General features: G+C 44.6%; 1 protein-coding gene across 12 annotated transcripts in view; it reads left to right on the top strand.

Annotated features, from left to right (window-relative positions):
• The window catches only part of LOC106605129 (MAP7 domain-containing protein 1), a 67,391-nt gene that overhangs the window by 41,738 nt on the left and 9,417 nt on the right, over positions 1-16,236 (top strand). For 5 of the 12 annotated variants that reach the window (XM_045718379.1, XM_014200470.2, XM_014200469.2 and 2 more), the window contains 9 exons: positions 905-1,016; positions 3,607-3,711; positions 5,548-5,670; positions 6,042-6,181; positions 6,530-6,660; positions 7,794-8,059; positions 10,035-10,323; positions 14,247-14,427; positions 16,020-16,124. In XM_045718379.1, the coding sequence (XP_045574335.1) occupies positions 905-1,016; positions 3,607-3,711; positions 5,548-5,670; positions 6,042-6,181; positions 6,530-6,660; positions 7,794-8,059; positions 10,035-10,323; positions 14,247-14,427; positions 16,020-16,124 (1,452 nt within the window). The remainder of the gene's footprint in view (positions 1-904; positions 1,017-3,606; positions 3,712-5,547; positions 5,671-6,041; positions 6,182-6,529; positions 6,661-7,793; positions 8,060-10,034; positions 10,324-14,246; positions 14,428-16,019; positions 16,125-16,236) is intronic. The other 7 variants (XM_045718380.1, XM_045718377.1, XM_014200467.2 and 4 more) reach the window with 6 other exon arrangements.

Genomic DNA, 16,236 nt, shown 5'->3' with positions numbered 1-16,236 from the left:
TTACAATCAAATGCCGACCTCATTATCTCCCAAGAGAATTCTCTTCGATTATAGTCACAGCCGTGTATAACCCCCCAGCAGATACCTCGTCAGCCCTGAAAGAACTTCACTGGACTCTATGTAAACTGGAAACCCTATATCCTGAGGCTGCATTTATTGTAGCTGGGGATTTTAACAAAGCTAATCTGAGAACAGGGCTTCCTAAATTCTATCAGCATATCGAATGCGTGACACGAGCTGGTAGCATTCTGGATCATTGCTACTGTAACTTCCGTGATGCAAACAAAGCCCTCCCCCGCCCTCCCTTCGAAAATCTGACCATGACTCCATTTTGTTGCTCCCATTCTATAGGCAGAAACTAAAACAGGAAACGCCCGTGCTCAGGTCTATCCAGTGCTGGTCTGACCAATTGGATTCCACACTTCAAGATTGCTTCGATCACGTGGACTGGGATATGTTGCGGGTAGCCTCAGACAATAACATTGACGTATACGCTGACTCGGTGAGCGAGTTTATTAGCAAGTGCATCAGAGATGTTGTACCTACTATGACTATTCAAATCTTTCCTAACCAGAAACCGTGGATTGATGGCAGCATTCGCGCAGAACTGAAGCGCGACTGCACTGTCAGAACTAGAAGCACAAGCATTTCGCTACACTCGCATTAACATTTGCTAACCATGTGTATGTGACCAATAAAATTTGATTTGATTTGATTCTATTAACCTGTCTCCCATATCTATTTCCACACTGTCTTAATGAAGGTCAGAAAATACTAAAGGAGAGGTGAAATTCCACTCACTTTAACAAAAAAAGAGAATAAGGTGGGTGGGTAACAAGAAGAGATTGGGTAAGAGAATTATTCACTAGTGCTAACCTATTATTTCTCCATGTTTGGTATGAAGGAGCGGTATGAGGCTGCCCTCCAGCGGTCCACTAAGAAGACCTGGGCTGAGATCCGTCAGCAGAGATTGTCCTGGGCCGGAGGCCTCAGCCAGAACTCCAGCCAGAGAGAAAGTGAGTACCTACCGCTGAAACAGGAACCCAGAACCAGAGCCCACTGATCCAGACATTGCCAAAGCCTCTCCTTCCTTCAAAGACAGCTGCCTCATCTATACACATTTGACACTATCTTGCCGAGCCAAACGACTTTTTTGGCTTGGATCATTTCTTTTCACATGGTCCTTCCCAGCACAGTTCCAGCAACTTTGGTGGATGCGTTATCAGGCCAGTGCAGTACAGCTTGTTTTGGCTCGCTTCAGTAGTGTGAAAAGGGCACTGCCGTGCAGACATTCACATTCTACATATTTTCACAATCTTACGGTTGTTTTGCACATAAGTAAACCATAAATTAGGTCACTCACCTTAAAGTATATTGTCAATTAGTGACAGTCAAACTTGAGTTCCAGTCACCTTCAACCCTATTAAGCAGTGGTGGTTCTCCGTGATTCAGTCTGGCATCAATCAGCCTACACTGCTGAACAGCTCCTCTCAACCTCATCACAGATACATAGTTATCTCGAATGAAATCACTCTGAGATATCCACACACACACACACACACGACAGGTGGGTTGAGGTCCCTATCTGCTCTTGCTGGGATGTGCTACACTACAGTAGTCTAGTTTCCCTGCAGAGGGAGGGAACATTGGCTTCATTCCGTGAGGAAATAGGTGGGTAATGACAAGGCCGAGGTGAATATGAGATGACCAGGCATGGTTGAGGTGTATATGTGTGGGGTGGGGCTGTGATGGTGTTAGATATGTAGTGATGCCCTGCGAGACACAAACAATTCTGACCAATGTTTTCCGGTCTGCGTTTGTGCGACATACTCAACAGTCGTCCCCTTATTTTCTTTTCCCCTGTTTTTGTACAGTCTCTGGTGATTCTACAGTGTACAATTTTTTTTTAAAGGATTTTATATTATTCATATTTTATTGAAAGGAATGAAGGGGAGACAGATAGAATGAATTTAAGTAGTGTGAAGAAGAGTCTTGGGTTTGACCGGGATTCGAACCCGCGCAAGCAGGGTTATGGCCTTATCCGCGCAACCAACCTCTGGCACATAGTGTAGGCTACTGCTTGACTGGTTGTTTAATTCAGGGTCATTAGCTGTTCTCCACCTTTGCAAGTCTAAATCTCAGGAGGTCTCATATACAGTATATTATCTTAAGTCATGGAATCACTAATAGCCTGGTCCCAGATCTGTTTATGCGTCTATGGTCACAATGACTATAGATGTTGGCAAGACAGCCAAACAGATCTGGGACCAGACTGCGTCCCTTATGAGCCATGAGTATTGGCAAATGTTGTCTGCCAAATCAACCTGCCCCCCAGCCTCCTCTGCTGTCAAAGACTGAAAGGTGGAGAAAAAAAAGAAGGAAAAGAAAGACTGAACAGTAACAAGCGTAAACAAACAGGATACAATGGACTACTGAGAGTCCATCAGAGTTATTTAGGAAAAGGCATCAGAGCGCTATCTTGGCCTGCAGACAAAGAAACTCTCCCAGCCCATCTCTAACAACAACAGACCCATATCGGAGGAGGGACATTTAGGACAGAGACATCCAATTCCCCCATTAACATCAGACTTTACTTTCGTATGTCTGGTGGCATTTAATAAAGGGCACAATATTCACATGATTAGTCTCTATTAGAGGGTCTGGAGGGGAATGGTGTTTAATCAGTGGGTTGTCTCAGTAGTTCACTCCACTGGTTGTCAGTTGTGTTACATTTGTGTCAGTTGTGTTGACTGACATTGGTATTAGTTTGTGTAGTACAGCAGGTTGTGGTAACAAAAACACTGTTACTACTTTGTGTACAGCAGGCTCATGTTGGGACAAAGATGGGACGTTTCCTCTTTTACATTTACATTCTAATCATATCAATGCAGGTTAGACATACAGTACCAGTCAAACGTTTGGACACACCTACTCATTCAAGGGTTTTTCTTTATTTTTACTATTTTCTACATTGTAGAATAATAGTGAAAACATGATTCCATGTGTGTAATTTCATGGTTTTGATGTCTTCACTATTATTCTACAATGTAGAAAATAGTAAAATAAAGAAAAACCCTTGAATGAGTAGGTGTGTCCAAACTTTTGACTTCTACTGTCAAGTGTATCTATTTTGAATATCAAGATCTAACTGAATGATGCATGACCCACTAGACTCAACACAATATTTCTTTGAATATATTTTTTCCGTGTGTAGAAAAAGCCCCCTAGCTGTGTTATTTCCCTCTACCATCAATTGTCTGTTTTCAGATTGTATTCGATTTCTGGTGGAGGCTCCTCAAAGTATACTTTGACATGACAGTTTGAATTTCAGTTCTGTTTCTCGTTATCTCCATGTCAAAAGGAATGTAAAATAACACTGTCAGATGAGAAAAGTTCAATACAGATATTTTATTATTTTGTTTCTTTATTGAATCAGAAATAGTTGCCCTCTGGAAATGCACCATTTTGGAATTTGGATGTTTGCTGTATGTATGTATGCGTGGGTGGGGGGGATTGAGATCACCGTGACACATCCTGGAGGTCTCCCTCCCCTGTGTGAAACAGTGTGACCCACCATCTCTGTGGACTACTCTCTTGGCTTCACAGGCAGATGCTCCATGTCGGCGGTCAACCTGCCCAAACACGTGGATTCGGTTATAAACAAGAGACTCTCCAAGTCCTCCGCCACCCTTTGGAATTCCCCCAACAGAAGTAAGACACGTCAGGCCCCCTTTTCCGGGAACGCCCCCTTTTCATATCCGTTCTCTCACATTTTTTTTCCCCCACAGTTTTTTTTCTCCCCACCGCTGTCTCCAATCCAATCGCCTGTCTGTGTTCGATGGTTGATTACCGTATCATTTTCACCTTCCAAATTCAAATCCACCTTCGTTTTTTTTTTCTTCTGTGGTTCATGGGTTATGGTTTTTCTCCCTCCCTCTGCATTATGTTCAGTCCCTGCATTTATATACTTCATACTTTGGTGTGAATATATGGGTTCATTTACGCTGTCTTCATATTTTATGTCCAACGTTTTTGGTGTTCTTGGGTTATTCATTTGCTGGTGATGGTCATTTCGTGCTCTTTGGTTTGTGTGTCAGTAGATGTTTTTTCACTCGTTGGAAAGTATTGGTCAATGTTTTGAATGGTGATGATCATGCCTTGAATGGTGATGGTGATGATGATGTCTTGAATGGTGATGGTGATGATGATGATGAATGGGTTATCAGGCCTATGCTAACCCGAAATAACTACACTGTACTATGCTGAATCTAGTAACTCATATTCAGAGTTACTCACACAAGTCAGAGGTGTTTCCGTGCACCTAGAACACCACTGCAGGTACAGAGTTCTTTCAGAAGTACATGTAGTAGGTAGGTTGCAGTGTACCAGTGTGAACACACAGTGTGAACACATAGGAACTTTAGTGTTTAAAATAAAAAAAGTCAGCCACTAAGGGATGAGTCAGCGTTTTGAGAGATAATGCATTCTGAAAACTCCACAGGAACACCTGTGACGCTTGAAAATAGATTAAGGTGACTCTGGTGAAAGCGTAAACCCTCTCCCCCTTTTCCTCTCCTCTCTCTCTCTCTCTCTCTCCTCTCTCTACCTACCCTATCTTTCACTCTAGTCTCTCTCTTCTTCCTCTCTCTCGTCTCCTCCGCTCTATCTCTACTCCTCTTCTTTCTCCTCTACCCCCTGTTCTTTTGTTTCACTCGTTGTCTATCAAAAGCTCACTCTTCTCTCTTTTTTTATTTCAGTCTCTCTCTCTCTCTCTCGCTCTCTCTCAGACTTTCTCTCTCTCTCTTTCCCTCTCTGCTGGATAACCTTATTATCCTTCAGGGCAGGTTTAATAGGGAAGTGGGATGTGATTTGGTGTACCATAAACGACCCCGAGCAAACCTCTGCAGTGGACTTCTTTCATCTCTCTCCTCCCTCGTTTTCAATGTCAATGTTCTGAACAGCTGCCTCCATAGCCAGAGGTGTTTTTCTAAATAAAGTATGATGCTAAATCTGGCAGTGCTTACTTTATACTGCTCTGGCATATGGGTTGTGTTCTTCCTCCCTCTCATGTTATTATGTGTCTGGAAGTTTTCCCAGTCTAATATGGAACCCACCATTTCCCCATAGAGCATGTTTACTAGAGACATAAGGGTTTATGCGGGTGAGATAGTGTTATTTGATCTGTCATTATAATATATAACGTGGGAAAGCTAACTGAGCGAAGCTTAGCTCATTGTCACTATTTTATATAAAACGAGAAGCAAAAGGCCTTTCTGTGATGCTGTGATGTGAATGCGAGATTGGATCATTACATTTGAGTAATTTACTCAAATTAGGTTGCAATAGTTATCAAACAGTTAGTGGGTATAAGGTGCATATTAATACTGTTTGAACACTGACGTCGTCTGATGTAGCGATACAGAAGAGGAGACATTCACGGTGGCTCTAAGAGGCAAACCAGCTTTTGAAATGAAGCTGATTTGCCCCTTGGGCCACCGTAGGTTTTTGAATATATGCGATAACATTGGCAATATTTGTCCCCTCCAGCAGCCCGTAGCCTCCAGCTGAGCCCATGGGAGAGCAGCATTGTGGACCGACTGATGACGCCCACCCTGTCCTTTCTGGCCCGTAGTCGCAGTGTCGCCAGCGTGCTCAGCAACGGTAAAGACCGTAAGTAGTTATCACAGTCACACTGGGATAGATGAGACCTGCTATTAGTGGGGATCTTTGTCATTTAGAACAGCATCTCTCCAACCTCTCCTCTTGGCCCCCAGAAGTTCCATGTATTTGATCAATTTGCTCCAGTCAGAGCTAGCACATCTGATTCCACTTGTCAGCTAATCATCAAGCCCTTGAATGAGCTTATGAACTACGATAAGAGGTTTGAGAAACACTGATGTGACGTGATGTGTGGAAATGAATACCTTTGCTGCCTGTGCTCTGCTTGTGTTTTAAGATATGGGTGTCGTATTTATTTCTCCTCCTCCCTTCACTCTATCTCCTGCCTGCTCTCTATGTGCCTCTCCTTCCCGTCCCTCCAGAGTCGCCCCTGTGCCCTCGTTCGGCCTCGGCCAGCCCGCTGACGCTGTGTGCCCACCGGCCTCACCACCGCTGCTCCGACCGCTGGAGGGTGACGTCCAGCACGCCCGACATCACCCAGCGCCGACGCGACTCCACGCCGGTACGTCAACCACCCCTTTTTCTTTCCTTTCGTGTTTTTCAATTTCATTGACAGGATAGAGAGGAGAGTAGATGGAGAGATACAAATTGAAGAGGGTCCTAGACAGTGAAGGGCACAGACAGACAGGACTCGACACCTGTCGCCTGCAGGCCTGCATGGTCTGAAATCTGGAGCGCCGCTGCTCAACCAGACTCTACTACCATCCCTTACCGTTTAAATGCAATGCAACACTGTTTGGCACTTTTGAATAAGCGAGAATGTACCGTATATTTTTGGGTTTCAAGAGAGATTTTTTTTATCATTTATACCTTTCTGATGGTTTGTGTCTTTGCCCTTGTCTCTCTGCAGATAGAGAAGAAAAAGAAAGAGAAGAAGGACAAGGAGCGGGAGAACGAGAAGGAGAAGAGTGCTCTCAGCAAAGACAAGGTGCTGAAGAAGAGACAGTGCTTACCCAGTATGAGACACAAACCGGACCCCAGGTAACCTGCTCTCACACAGATCTACTGTATCTGCCTTTGGCACAGTAAAGCATTGAACACCCTTTACACACTACTGAGCCGAGTCGAACCAAGTCAAGCCAAGGCTGTACTGTATTGTCCTGGTTACACATCCACCATAGTTGTTGAAAACTTACTGAAAAGGATCATGTGTAAAGAACATATACAAGCCAGCACAGCATACATAGATCGGGTCGACATTGTAGTGTGAATAGGGTAAAATACTACAATTAGAGCTTAGAGTGTTTCCTGAGGTTAGGGATACAGTAAGAGACAAAGATACCATGGCTGCGAGTGCAGATGGTAAAACCAGCGTGTCTGTGTGTTGAAGTGAACTCGGGCTAAGACTTAAAAGCATGAGGCCCCTGAGCCGAAGGATATTTATCCAGTGCGTTTAGCATAGCCGGCCGCGGGACATGGAAATGGATGGGCTCACTGACAGATAGAGGGGAAGAGAGAGACAAAAATGAGTGCTCCGACTTAACAAAAGGGTCTAGGGAGAGAGAGAGAGAGAGAGAGAGAGAGAGAGAGAGCTGAGAATGCCAGATGCCTTAAGGAAGAAGAAAAGTACACACACACACACATCACTCTGGTATAATGGAACTTTCCCTTCCGGAGCGGCAACTATTACACTGTCTACTGCTGGGAAACCATCCCATAATGCTCTGTCACAGACCACACAATGTTACACGTGTTATGTTGTGTTGTGTTGTGTCTGACCCTTGCTACCTGGTGAGGTCATGTTGACTGACTGCTGTCTGAGACTCGAGGTTAGGGAGGCACATATGTAACAGAAACAGTTCAATAGTATTGGATGTATTAGTGGTAGTCTCCTTGCTTAATTGTGTATAGAGACTAACAATTTTTTCATCCCTAGGACTGGATATGGCTAAATGTTCGACTAAACTTTACTTAACTGTTGTTTACTTAGTATTATTTACATATTTCTAATGATTTCTAATGATTTGTCAGACATACTGTATGTATTCATATTTTTCATAATAGCTCCCTCCCTCCCTCCCTCCCTCCCTCCCTCCCTCCCTCCCTCCCTCCCTCCCTCCCTCCCTCCCTCCCTCCCTCCCTCCCTCCCTCCCTCCCTCCCTCCCTCCCTCCAGTCCTAGTCCCTTATCCAGACAGCGGGCTGCCTCACCTGCTACTACTCCTAGAGCAAGACCTTCCTCCTCCTCTACTAGCCCTGCTGCCTCCCCCAACCCCTCCTCTTCAGCCCGGGCTAGCCCCTCCACCCCCAAGGCCAGGCCCAAGAGGGCTAGGACCCCGGCCCGGGTGGACCACGGGCGCACCTCCTCCCCCGTACCCCTGGAGAGGGCCAGGGAGACCCGCGGCCGTAGGTCAGCCACACCCGAGCAGTCCAAAGGCAAGAGTGAGTATCCAGTAGCTAGTTAGTACCCCCAGGTGGAGGGTTATGTGTTAGTACAGTGTACTCCTCTTACAGGGATCACAACTGTGCAGGACAATTTTAAAGGGACTGATCAGTGTAACCGCATTCACTTTAAGTGGGGTGTATTCTTTATGTTGTTGGAATGAGTTCAATTGGTAACCATTACTGGCCCGCTACACTAGACGCGTAACTCTTGCAGAGCGTGAGACACTCCTTTTCATTTCAATGAAACATGGGTGTAGGCAGTGCGGTTCGCGACAGGCTTGCGCTGCTCAGTGTAAAATGACGTTCTGTTTCTAAGTAACTCATGACCAGGAACACTTGATGAAGTGGCTTGCGCTCTGCTCGCGTTGGTCATAAGTTAAGCTTCCAGTGTAGCAAGTAAACAACCCACTGCTTTTGCCATGCCCCAGTGTAGCTGTGTTTATATCCCATTTTAAGCCAGTTATATTTACATTGACATTAAGCTCTGTGAAAGCAAGGCCTGTCTTCCGTCTAGTTTCTCAAAGCTATAAGGAGGAAAGCCTATCATTCTTGTAGACTGTTAACATCATTTAAAACATCAACCATCACTGGGTGGACTTCCTGCCCACAGACTGTTTCACACTAAAGTTGTGATTTGAACAATATGGACTTACTCACTCACCCTAGAAACTTTAGAATCTGGTATATTTGTATGCGCTTGGCACACAAGCTGTGAGAACACTGTGTACCCATACAATTCAGTACCTTTTCATTTCCCCTGACACAAGTTGGATTTTAGTGTGTCTGTTTTCTGTAGGCCATTGCCTGCCACGGCTGATTCATACTTTGCTTCTTTAGTTCTTTGTGGTTTGGCTCAGTTGTTCCCGTTGCTGAGAAGAGTGAACTTGAAACTCAAACTGGAAAAAGTGAATGCGTGTGTACGCCTGTCAGTGCGCAGTAGCGTCGGCACACCCAGAGGATGATTACCGTCGCAGTTAATTAGGCACGCCAGCAATGCCAGCTCGTTAAGGGAGTTACACAGATTCTCTGTCTTTCTCTCCTTCACACACAGTGAGGAACAGCAGAGGTGGTGCTAATTACTGAAAAATGCTATAATTTTATTTCTTTATTTTTATTTCACCTTTATTTAACCAGGTAGGCAAGTTGAGAACAAGTTCTCATTTACAACTGCGACCTGGCCAAGATAAAGCAAAGCAGTTCGACACATATAACAACACAGAGTTACACATGGAGTAAAACAAACATACAGTCAATAATACAGTAGAAAATAAGTCTATATACAATGTGAGCAAATGAGGTGAGATAAGGGAGGTAAAGGCAGTAAATAGGCCATGGTGGTGAAGTAAATACAATATAGCAATTAAAACACTGGAATGGTAGATTTGACAGTAGATGAGTGTACAAAGTAGAAATACTGGGGTGCAAAGGAGGAAACTAAATAAATAAATACAGGAGGGGAAAAGGTAATTGTTTGGGCTATTTATAGATGGGCTATGTACAGGTGCAGTGATCTGTGAGCTGCTCTGACAGCTGGTGCTTAAAGCTAGTGAGGGAGAAAAGTGTTTCCAGTTTCAGAGATTTTTGTAGTTCGTTCCAGTCATTGGCAGCAGAGAACTGGAAAGAGAGGCGGCCAAAGGAGGAATTGGCTTTGGGGTTGACAAGTGAGATATACTTGCTGGAACGCGTGCTACGGGTGGGTGCAGCTATGGTGATCAGTTATTTAATAATTACAAGTCTCCCAAGTTTACAGAATCCAAAAATGGCCAAAGTTTCCATGCTTTGCCACTGTTTGAATCAATCAAGACGAATCTAGACCAGAGGTCTAGTGTACTTGTCATAGTGTAATTGCACAGTTTTATCAAGGTTTCAGCTTAAAAAAGACTATAGTGTGAACAGTGATTTGTCTATAGAAAAATATTTTTATTGGACTTTCCCATTCCTCTCCTCTTTTCCTGTTCAACTCTCTCTCCAGGCTCCCCCGTTCCTTCAATCGTGGTATCCTCCGCTCTGGCCACGCCCCCTTCGCTGAGTACACCAATCACGACGGCCACCGCCACTCCCTCTGAGGTCCCTCCTTCTGCCCAATCAACCCCCAGTGTCCCTGCATCGTCCCCAGCCCCAGCCTCCTCGTCAGCCAAGCCCATGGCGGGCACCAACAACCCAGAGGAGGCCGCACGGATCCTGGCCGAGAAGAGGAGGCAGGCCCGGGAGCAGAGGGAGCGGGAGGAGCAGGAGAAACGCGAGCTGGATGAGAGAGAGAAGTGAGAATCATATTATCCTCATTTGTAGTACATAAACCCACACTGGAGAGAGCCAGAGCAGCGTCTAGTCGGGTTGCAAAATTCCTGAAATTTCCCCAATATTCCCAGTTCTTCCAGAAACACCTTATATCCATTATCCTATCTACTGTAAAGACAACCTATCTCTTACCAGCTTGATGGGACAAGGTGGAAGTATCCATGGCAGCACATCACAATTTGAATAATTTCAAGTGTAAAGCATCAACATACGGAGTACAGTACAGTTCTCCACCGTATCGTATGCATGGCAGAATTAGACCACTCAGCGCTGTCTGCGATACAGTATGTGTGGTGCTCGTGTTACCCCCAGAGGTGTGGAGCTGTTGACATTTGTGTAACGGCTTAAGTTGCCCCCCTCCGCTCAGATTTATGAGCTAAAAAGGATTTCCCGCGTCAGCCTATTGTGCCATGTTGACCACAGTTACTATGTGACCACTGGGTATTTATATCAGGACAGCTGTCAGGCTGGGCAATGGGCTCCTGTTGCTCTCTGTTCCTCTCCATTTTATCAGCAGGGAACTATTTCTTTTTAAAATAGTTTCATTTCCTGATTGTGTTCAACTTTTTATTTTCCTGACACAGCTATTGCCAATGTTGTACAAAGACAAAGATTCACTCTTTAAGATAGAGCACATGCTAACTGATTTATTCTAAATCTAGATGTATACAGTGCCTTCTGGAAAGTATTCAGAACCCTTGACTTTTTCCACATTTTGTTAGGTCACAGCCTTATTCTAAAATTGATTTAATCGTTTTTTACACACAAATTGTTTGCTAATTTATATCACATTTACAGTGGCAAGAAAAAGTATGTGAACCCTTTGGAATTACCTCGACTTCTGCATAAATTGGTCATAAAATTTGATCTGATCTTCATCTTCCAAAGGGTTCACATTAGAGGTCGACCAATTAATTGGAATGGTCGAATAATTAGGGCCGATTTCAAGTTTTCATAACAATCGGTAATCGGATTACTTTGCACTCCACGAGGAGACTGCGTGGCAGGCTGACTACCTGTTATGCGAGTGCAGCAAGGAGCCAAGGTAAGGTGCTAGCTAGCATTAAACATATCTTATAAAAAACAATCAATCTTAACATAATCACTAGTTAACTACACATGGTTGATGATATTACTAGTTTATCTAGGTTGTCCTGCGTTGCATATAATCGATGCGGTGCCTGTTAATTTATAATTGAATCATAGCCTACTTTGCCAAACGGGTGATTTAACAAGCGCATTCGCGAAAAAAGCACTGTTGTTGCACCAATGTGTATCTAACCATAAACATCAATGCCTTTCTTAAAATCAATACACATATGTATATATTTTTAAACCTGCGTATTTAGTTAAAAGAAATTCATGTTAGCAGGCAATATTAAACTAGGGAAATTGTGTCACTTCTCTTGCGTTCATTGCACGCAGAGTCGGGTATATGCAACAGTTTGAGCCGCCTGGCTCGTTGCGAACTAATTTGCCAGAATTTGACGTATTATGACATAACATTGAAGGTTGTGCAATGTAACAGGAATATTTAGACTTATGGATTTCACCCGTTAGATAAAATACGGAACGGTTCCGTATTTCACAGAAAGAATAAACGTTTTATTTTCGAAATTATAGTTTCCGGATTTGACCATATTAATGATCTAAGGCTCGTATTTCTGTGTGTTATTATGTTATAATTAAGTCTATAATTTGATATTTGATAGAGCAGTCTGACTGAGCGGTGGTAGGCAGCAGCAGGCTCGTAAGCATTCATTCAAACAGCACTTTCATGCATTTGCCAGCAGCTTTCGTGCGTTTGCCAATGCTTCAAGCGTTGCGCTGTTTATGACTTCAAGCCTATCAACTCCCAAGATTAGGCTGGTGTAACCGATGTGAAATGGCTAGCTAGTTAGCGGGGTGCGCTAATAGCGTTTCAAACGTCACTCACTCTGAGACTTGGAGTAGTTGTTCCCCTTGCTCTGCAAGGGCCACGGCTTTTGTGGAGCGATGGGTAATGATGCTTCGAGGGTGGCTGTTGTTGATGTGCTCCTGGTTCGAGCCCAGGTAGGGGCACACTGGCAATACTAAAGTGCCTATAAGAACATCCAATAGTCAAAGGTACCGTAATTTTACCGGACTATTAAGCGCACCTGAATATAAGCCGCACCCACTGAATTTAAAAAATAATAATATTTTGAACATAAATAAGCCGCACATGTCTATAAGCCGCAGGTGCCTACCGGTACATTGAAAAAAATTAACTTTACAGAGGCTTTAACGAAACACGGCTTGTAACAAAAATAAATAGGCTTTAACGAAACACGACTTGTAACAAAAATAAATAGGCTTTAACGAAACACGGCTTGTAACAAAAAATAAAAAATATGCAGTAAACAGTAGCCTACCAAGAAAGTCATTGCTCCAGACCAAGCTCCCGTGCAGCAGCTCTATTTCCTTTTCCAACAGCCAGATCAATCGCCTTCAACTTGAAAGCTGCATCATATGCATTTCTCCATGTCTTTGGTATCGGTATCGGCGCTGAAAAATCATAATCGGCCGACCTCTAGTTCACATACTTTTTCTTGCCACTGTACATAAGTATTCAGACCCTTTACTCAGTACTTTGTTGAAGCACCTTTGGCAGCGATTATGACACTACAATCTTTGCAAACCTGTATTTGGGACGTTTCTCCCATTCTTCTCTGCAGATCCTCAAGCTTTGTCACGTTCGATGGGGAGCGTTGCTACACAGCTATTTTCAGGTCTCTCCAGAGATGTTCAATTGGGTTCAAGTCCGAGCTCTGGCTGGGCCACTCGAGGACATTCAGAGACTTGTCCCAAAGCCACTCCTGCGTTGACTTGGCTGTGTGCATAGGGTCGTTGTCCTGTTGGAAGGTGAACCTTCTCCCCAGTCTGAGGCCCTGAGCACTCTGGAGCAGGTTTTCATCAAGGACCTCTCTGTACTTTTCTCCGTTCATCTTTCCCTTGATCCTGACTAGTCTCCAATCCCTTGCCGCTGAAAAACATCCCCACAGCATCATGCTGCCACCGCCATGCTTCACCGTAGGGAAGGTGCCAGGTTTCCTCCAGACGTGACACTTGCCATTCAGGCCAAAGAGTTCAATCTTGGTTTCATCAGACCTTAGAATTTTGTTTCTCATGGTCTGAGAGTCTTTAGGTGCTTTTTGGCAAACTCCAAGCGGGCTGTCATGTGCCTTTTACTGAGGAGTGGCTTCCATTTGGCCACTCTGCCATAAAGGCCTGATTGGTGGAGTGCTGCAGAGATGGTTGTCCTTCTGGAAGGTCCTCCCATCTCCACAGAGGAACTCTGTAGCTCTGTCAGAGTGATCATCGGGTTCTTGGTCACCTCCCTGACCAAGGCCCTTCTCCCCCGATTGCTCAGTTTGGCCGGGTGGCCAGCTCTAGGAATAGTCTTGATGGTTCCAAACTTCTTTCATTTAAGAATGATGGAGGCCACTGTGTTCTTGGGGACCTTCAATGCTGCAGAAATGTTTTGGTACCCTTCCCCAGATCTGTGCTTCGACACAATCCTGTCTCGGAGCTCTACAGACAATTCCTTCAACCGCATGGCTTGGTTTTAGCTCTGACATGCACTGCCAACTGTGGGACCTTATATAGACAGGTGTGTGCCTTTCCCCAAATTTTGTAAAATCCATTTTAGAATAAGGCTGTAACATAACAAAATGTGGAAAAAGTCAAGGGGTCTGAATATTTTCCGGCGCTGTAAATTTGTAAATGAGCCTATGTTTTGATTGGTATAGTGGTTGTCGATACATAATAGGTTGTATTGCTCGCTATACTCATGGCGACACAGCGAAGGTGGGGAAGAGACTGCATTATAGGTAGGATTGCTAAATGCTTGTCATTCTTTGCTCAGGGTCCTGCGAGAGGAGCGTAAGCTGCGGGAGGCAGAGGAGAGCAAGCGCAGAGAGGAGGAGGCACGCCTCATGGCTGAGGAGCAGCGCCTGAGAGACGAGGCCCAGCGTGTGGATGAGGAGAAGGAGGCGCAGGAGAGAGCTAGGGCAGAGCAGGAGGAGAATGACCGCCTACAGAAACAGGTGAACAAGCACCCCCAACTGCCAGCAGACAGAGGGGGCTGGTCTACACAAACAGAGGGGGCTAGTCTACACACACAGAGGGGCCTAGTCCACACACAGAGAGGGGGCTAGTCCACACACGGGGGGGGGCTAGTCTACACACACAGAGGGGGCTGGTCTGTACACACAGGGGGGCTGGTCTGCACACACGGGGGGGGCTGGTCTACACACACAGAGGGGCCTAGTCCACACACAGAGAGGGGCCTAGTCCACACACAGAGAGGGGCCTAGTCCACACACAGAGAGGGGGCTAGTCCACACACAGGGGGGTGGGGCTGGTCTGCACACACAGGGGGGGCTGGTCTGCACACACAGTGGGGGGGGGGGGGCTGGTCTACACACACAGAGGGGGCTGTGTCTGTCCATCTATCTGTCCGTCTGTCCATCTGCTTTTCTTATTGTCCACCTGCTTTTCTTATTGTCCACCAGAGCCTTCTGTAACCCTGTCTGTATTTAACACCCTCTCTGTCCAATATCACTACTTTAGTCAAGTTTGTCATCTACCTGACCTCATTTGATAAGGCATATCTCATAACCAACCTTGTTTCGTATATTTGTTCAAATCACTTTCAACCAATGTGATTTGTCGTTAGCATCGGTCAATATTTTCCTAATGGCTACAGACATTGACATGAATGCCCATTGAATGGCCCCTTTCACTTTTTGGAGATCAGCACAAAAGGCCTGAGTCTGTTTGACTCACTGTCAACTTCCTCTATTTACCATGGTTTTACCACTGTTGCTCAGGAGCAGTCGAGGTCTAGGATCCCGAGGAACAGATGTCAGTCAGTTAGCCGGAAAACACTGTGATTCACAGAAGTGTTTGTTTGCAGTGTCAACATAGACTGTGTGATAGGAGATAGGAGTTGCCCCTGGGTTTGTGTGGTTTCTGTCCCTGTCTAAGTGGTTGTTTTCTCTGGCTGGCGACCCTATGATACCGTCTAGTGCGTTGTCAGTGAAGTGTCTTTCGTAGTTTCAATAATTATGTATTTAAAAAATACAGTAGCCTAGAAAGGGTATTGTGTTCAATGACAGGTGTAATACAATGACAAAATGCTCACAATGTTGAAAATGTTCACTTCTACTACTACATAAATATAGTATTTCCTGTAGTTTTATACAGTCACTATCTCCCTCAGGATAACGTATATACAACAACACTATTGGTGGTAGTAGCATGTTATTAGCATTGAAAAAATACATTCAATTAAATAGAACACTAGAATGGACATTGGCATCCCAGCAGTGTGACTAAAAAGGTTGTCATCTTGGTCAGTAATATAATGTATCTCTATGGTAACCCTTACGGATTTCACATGAATTTCACATGTGATCCCATGTGAAGTGTTAAAAAAAAAAAAACATTTTCATGTGATCTTATGTGAAGCTAATGTGATAACATGTGACAACATGTAAAGCAACGTGTGATAACATGAAACCACACACACGTGTAAACATGTGACCACACGTAAAGTGTTCCAAAAACACATGTGAAATCGTTTTTTTTTCTGTAAGGGAAGAGCATACCACATTATAATCTGTATGCTTTCCAGAGAGAGGAGGCTGAGGCTAAGGCCAAGGAGGAGGCCGAGAAACAACGTCTGGACAGAGAGAAACACTTCCAGAAGGAGGAGCAGGAGAGACTGGAGAGGAAGAAGGTAAGAAAATATCCATTAATTCTACTGTACATGAATATACCCCACTAGTGTCCTCTCTACCCTGCTACCCATATCTGTACTGTATAGCCAACTCCTATTTAATTCCAGCCAT

The sequence above is a fragment of the Salmo salar genome, chromosome ssa05 (genome assembly GCF_905237065.1).
Source record: "Salmo salar chromosome ssa05, Ssal_v3.1, whole genome shotgun sequence".
In the NCBI taxonomy this organism is placed as follows: Eukaryota; Metazoa; Chordata; class Actinopteri; order Salmoniformes; family Salmonidae; genus Salmo; species Salmo salar.
Note: the sequence above shows the minus strand (reverse complement) of the source record. Positions and strands in the feature narration are given on the sequence as shown.